The 6,250-nt window shown below is 42.5% G+C and overlaps 1 protein-coding gene across 2 annotated transcripts in view; it reads left to right on the forward strand.

The window, feature by feature from the left end:
- Positions 1-744, forward strand: part of BBS2 (Bardet-Biedl syndrome 2) — a 30,740-nt gene extending 29,996 nt beyond the window's left edge. For both annotated transcript variants that reach the window (XM_041766953.1, XM_041766954.1), the window contains exon 17: positions 271-744. In XM_041766953.1, coding sequence (XP_041622887.1) covers positions 271-377 — 107 coding nt within the window. In that variant the 3' untranslated portion in view covers positions 378-744. The remainder of the gene's footprint in view (positions 1-270) is intronic.
- Positions 745-6,250: the final 5,506 nt, after the last annotated feature.

Consider the following 6,250-nt stretch of genomic DNA (forward strand, 5'->3'; position numbering starts at 1 on the left):
TTAGGAAAAAAAATTTTTGCTAGGTAGATATAAGCTTTGATCCTGTTCTATAAAACTGACTTCATATCTAGGTTTGAGATGTTCCCTTGGTTTGGTTTGTTATAAATTCCCTCACAAAGTTATTCTTGTTAGGTAGTGGTAAGATAAATTTGCACACCATATATCTCTTTTCTACCCTAGTTTTATGCTGTTTTAAAGCTAGCCTCTAAATTGTAATTTCACTTTTAATAATCTTTTGGATTGTACTGATTTGATGTTTCATCTGCACAGTTGGAAAACCAAAGAACCAAGTGATCACTGCTTGTCGGGATGCGATTCGAAGCAACAACATCAACACGCTGTTCAGAATCATGCGCGTGGGAACAGCTTCTTCTTAGGAAAGATTAGGTAATGGAGTTCCTAGAAAGGGTTTTTCCCTAAAAATTGAGTCTAGTTTGCTTGGATCACATCCTGGTGAACCCAGGTGCTAAAAATGGCAACAGCCTTGGTGAGTGATACGAATGCAAGGCAACCACTGCATCTGAAAAGTGTATCTTTCTATTTTTAGAATCAGTTGCACTGTTACCAGATAATACCAGGTTTGTGTAGAGGAGGGGGATATCTTTGAAATGTAAGGGCTTCAAAGTCCATTTTTTTCTGTATGTATGTAAAGTTGGTGTATAGATGTATAGATACATCTTCTTCCTTTAAATTTAATTGAATTTGTAATTAAAATGTTTTTTTCATTAAAACTTAAGAGTTGCACTTTGTGTTGACTGTAAAATCACCACTGTATTAGATTTCATAAGCCATCTGTATGACGTGGAGGAAACACAAGCATGAAATGTTGATCTCTGTGCCTTTGGATCACTGAAAGGCGGGTGTAAATGACACCTCTCTGTTAAGGGAGTCAGTGGAAGGTGATCTGTTAGTTGGGCGTCATGTTGGCTACTGAAACTAATAGACCTCAAAGTTCACAATGACCCATTTATTTTTCATTTATATAAGGATGTTTGTGTAGTTATTCAGGGACCAGCTTCCTGTGATCCTGCAGCCATGTCATCCCCTAGGGCAGCCTTTCTCCAGTTCTCCAGAGAAAGAGGTTTCAGGAAATCTGTTTGGGTGACTATTTTCACCTTCACTGCATCCAACGAAGACCTGATAGCACCGGGAACCCTATGTGAGAGGGCTGTCCTAGGACCTTGCAGTGATTTAAATCCAAGTCAGTAGAACACAGAAATCTTTGATCAAAGTTGTGGTCCGGAAATAGCACATTATCATTTCCACTTGCGTTCCCTTGGCAGATTTGGGCATACCTCACTACCGTGAGGCCAGGAAATATTGCCAGCTGTGTGTTGGCAAGGAAAAGCAAGCTGGTGTTTGTGCCAACAACAAGCAGCTCCTTCCCTGAGAGTGAAAATTTTGTCTTCGGGTAGATTCCAGGACTGGCTTAATGACTAAAACATTGGTCACTTTTCACTTCCTACCAGCATTCCTAAGTAGTGGGGAAGATAGACTGTCCCCCTGTGGTAAATTAATTTTACAGGTTTCTTCCATTTAGGCATTTAGGATTACCTCTTGTTTCTGAAGTGTGAGCTTCATGGAATCCTCATTTTAATGGACTGTGCTCTAGAATACCTTTGGTTAGCATTTTCAACCTGTAAGTTCTAGACACCCACATACACTGTACTATTTTCCATAATCGCTGAAGTGGTAAAGCATCTTCTGTGTGCTTCAAAGATGAGGAAACTGAGGCACCTGCTAGAGTCACAGAGTTACTGGCAAAACTCAAGTCCCACTCTTGAGTCTTTTTCTATTTTTAACCATAGTCTAACCTGTATGTGTTGAAATGACCATCTATGGTTGGCGCTGGTTTGAATTGTATGGCATTATTCATTTTTAGGGACCCTAATAGAATAATCTCATCAAAGGTCATTGTCATTCTGCAGGAAAAAACCTCCCCTCTTACACCTAAAAATACTCACAGCAAGTCTTGAAGGGGTTGACCTGCAGCAAAATATATCTTTAAATAGTCCTGATTTATAGGTTACAAATAGGTTATTTTCACATTTATTTGATCCTCTTGCTGTTTATATCTCTGAGCTCAGGCTGCATGTCTCCTACAGGGTCTCACAGCTTGGTGAGTCATGATGTGGGTCTGAAACCAGGTAGCCATGGCCCTTCCTGCTCTTCCAGACTGTTCCCAGTCGTGTGAAGACCAGATGGGATGACAGGTTCATACAAAATTCTATCACCGCTTTCCCTCTCAGAAGTCACTGTGCTCAGGCTACGGAGAAGAAAAGCTGTCTGGTCATCAGCTTTCTGTGTTGTTGCCTTATGGTTCTATCCTGATAGAATCTGAGTGCCTCCTAAGGATCACAGCAGAAGTTCTATTTTGTTGCTGCATTTTGTTGCTCTTTAAGTGAACACTGAGCCTTCAGTGAAAAGCTGAGCTTGAAGATTCCAGTATGTGGGGGGAAGCCTGAAGTTCTTTTCCAAGTCTCCCTGCCCCCACCCAGATCCAGGTACTCAATACTCCTGAAAGAGTGTGCCTGCCTAGCCACATACATCAAGGTTCAGCTCAAATGCTCTCTCCTCAGGAGATCGCCCCCTCCCATGGCTATTCCCTGACCCTCATAAGTTCCGTGTTGAGATCCATGTTAAGCCTCTAGTGAGAACAGGGCTGGATCTCAGTCAGCTTTCTCGTCCCAGGGGCACTGAGCCAGTGTCCTGAGCACAGGAAAGCACCTGCTGCTCTCCATGGAATTGCCTGTCCTCAGCCAGCCTGTCAGTAGCTTCAAAAATCAAAGAACTAGGGACTTTACAACAATTATGCAAGCCTAGAAGTGCTTTACAAGAATGAGTTCCAACATTATTTATGTTTCAAATTTTATAATTAGCAGTTACAAATCTGCCAGTGCAGAGTCCTGTGATCACAGAACTAAATTATCTCCACTTTCACTTTGAAACTGAAGTACAGTAAGACACCCATTTGCAGCTTGGTGTTTTGCATTTTGCCTCTTTTCCCATCTGGCCCCTGCCCACACTAAATGCTGTAGCTCCTGACTCATCTTTTTATTTGTATGGTGCAGAAGTCTGCTTTTCCTAAAATGATGCCACATGGCTGATTCCCAAGTAGTTTTCAGAATTGTCTATGTGGACTGATTTTGCATCAATCAGAGAAGGAAATCATGTGTTTTTTGCAAGAATGTTCAGTTCATTAGGGCTGGAGAGCTCGTGTCACAAGGACCCTTCTAACAGGGTTTGCGTTTTCTCACTCGTCAGTGGCACATAAGTACATAATGGTACTGAAGAGAGAAGACAGCCGAAGCTTCCAGCTGAAGAAATAATGGTCTAGGAGAGGTAGCCCAAGCAGTGATTTTTTTTTTTTTTTCCCCTTCAGTGTTCTGTAGGAAAGAAACCACCACATTCCATGGAGTTTGGGAGCCAGTCAATGAGCAGTAGAAAAAACAGGTTAAAAAACAGCCCCTTCCCTTCTAGGCTTCATTTTCCACATCTTTAAAATGGGGACCAAAGTTAGATTAATAGAGTCCTTCCTTATTTTTCCTTCTCCTAACAGAAATGCCAATAGGCTCTCAAAATAACTTTATGAAAACGTTCTCAATTTCCATCATTATGAATATATAAAGGGGAATTGTTCTGGCAGGTTGACCCTTATGCAGCTGTAGGAAGTGGCGAAGCAGTCTCTGGAAGCCACATTCTCTCAGAGAAGAGTTGGAACTTGAAGCCCAGGGGACAGGCAGGCAGACCTTCGATCATGATTGCTGAAGATCCAGGCGCAGCTGGAGACTTGCGGCCCAGATGCGGATTCACACTGGGAGGTAGGCTTAGAGATACGCAACATGTGTGAGCTACAAAGTGGCTACTGCTTAACCTGGACCCTCCGTATCTTGCACAAGAATCTGTGGCTCACCCTTCCTGGGTGGAAGCAGAATTCTGAGAAACATAGTTCAGTTCAGCTGAGTGGCTGCATTACAAAGCACCACAGTGGCTGTCACAGGATGGTGGGATTCCAGATGACTCCTTTATATTTTTACGTGTTTTAATTCTTCACAATGAACATGTATTACTTATCTGAAACAATATAAAGCAGTTCTCTTTGGGGGGAAAAATCTTTAACTAAAAGGAATTCTAAGAATTAGAGCTTCACTATTAAAAATTAAGAGAAAGGATGCCACATATTATACAGGTGAACATCATAGCTCTTTTCTGAAATGAATATTTAAAAGACGCCCATGTTTTAATTCCTCTTTTTGCCACTAAACAGCTGTTGACATTGGCATTATGCCCTAAAAATCCAGATGAAGAATGAAGTACTAGGAAAAATAGCTTCTCAGTCACGGAGCATAGTCAGTGCAGGAAGGTGACCTGCGAGCTACATGGTCCTCTAGCCTAAGAGGCGCTGCTGTAGATGATGTAACCGATAGAAACATCAGGGTTTGGCTCTCAGGGACTCTCTCCCTTCTGACACCAAAATCCTTTTCCATAGCGTATAGGAGATTCTGCTGTGTTGACAGACCATAAACACACTGAGATTAAGGAGAAACTGATAAACACATTTTAGCCCTTGTGTAGTATGCTAAGGTTTAAACGGAGCACCAGAACAGGAAAAGTGGGGTGGCCTCATAGGTATCACCTAGAGCCACCAGTCTATTTTCCCAGTGTGGCAGATGTGATGGTTTCACCTGCCTGGCACTTTTCCCTGGGCCTTCTGCTTTTAGTTATGCCACTGACAGGTTGTTCCCTAGAACCTCATCCTTCTCTCTTCTGCTTATGAAAACACATCAGAAAGCAAGTGAGTGAAAGTCATGTCATAAGGATGACCTTCATTCAGTCTGTGGCAACTTGCTTTTCAGGCAAGCTTTGAAATGGAAGCCATTTACAAAGTAGTTGCAATTCCACGTGAGTGTCACTAAACCATGGTGAAAAAATTATGGTTTTCAAAATATTATGTGTGTAAACTGGCTCAGACTGTGTGGGCATGGGAAGACTACATTGGAGCTAGTTCTAGGTGCTTCTTTTTCATCTCACCCGGGAAAAAAAATCAGTGTTTTATAACGGTATTGAAAATTAATGCCTGTGTAAAGTTTCTAGACAGATATCCATATAATGTGTATAAATGCTAAAACATTTTTTTACTGACTGGGGTGCAAAATTTTAAAAAATTTGAGGGCACCTGGGTGGCTCAGTGGTTGAGCGTCTGCCTTTGGCTCAGGTCAGATCCTGGGGTACTGGGATCAAGTCCCACATTAGGCTCCCCCGCAGGGAGCCTGCTTCTCCCTCTGCCTATGTCTCTGCCTCTCTCTGTCTCTCACAAATAAATAAATAAACACTTTTTAAAAAATTGAAACCTAAAAGAAAGCAAAACTTAGTCTTATTTATTTATTTATAGACTTCTTTATTCATGAGAGACACAGAAAGGAGAGAGAGAGAGAGAGAGAGAGAGAGACAGAGGCAGAGGCAGAAGGAGAAGCAGGCTCCATGCAGGGAGCCTGACGTGGGACTCGATCCCGGGTCTCCAGGATCACACCCTGGGCTGAAGGCGGTGCTAAACCGCTGAGCCACCAGGGCTGCCCTTATTGTCTCATTTAAATGCCGACTTGGGAAGAGAGTCAGTACTCAAATATTACAGGATTAACAAAGACAAAAGCCCAGTGTTTTTCCTATTAATTAATAAAACCCCAAATAAAAGCTATGGTAACAGCTGGTTATAAATGTAAAAAAGAGAGAGGAAACAAGAATACAAGAATGGAATGAGAATAGCATCTTTCAGGTAAAGATGCAGCGCCCCCTATGCCCACCGGGCACACCCACATATACAGGTAGAACCTAGCATGTAATCCCTACCACAGTCTAGGGGAAAAAGGATGTAACAAAATGGACAGGCTCTTGGCATTCTGATGTGGCCTTTAGCATCTGTCCTCTTACAGAAAAAAAAGGCAACTAATTTTATAGCTGACCTGAGAGTGTTTAGAAGGAAAGACACATCGCGAGGCCGGAATCATACAGTTATATTATATGAGCCCCAACTCCAGGATGGAAAAGGAGTGGCCCCGGGAACCACTACATGGGGCACAAGCAGCCCTCTCCTCTACCAACCAGAAGTCTCTTCTGGGGGTTGGGGGGTGGGGAGAGATGTGGTTTGGGCCAGACATTATTACCAAGACAGGAATACCAAAATCATAAGTCTACACTGCCCTAGGAGAGTAGGTGAAACAAAGCCATAGGCAGTGGGAGGAAGTGTAATGAA

This window comes from Vulpes lagopus, chromosome 8 (assembly GCF_018345385.1).
Source record: "Vulpes lagopus strain Blue_001 chromosome 8, ASM1834538v1, whole genome shotgun sequence".
Lineage (NCBI taxonomy): Eukaryota > Metazoa > Chordata > Mammalia > Carnivora > Canidae > Vulpes > Vulpes lagopus.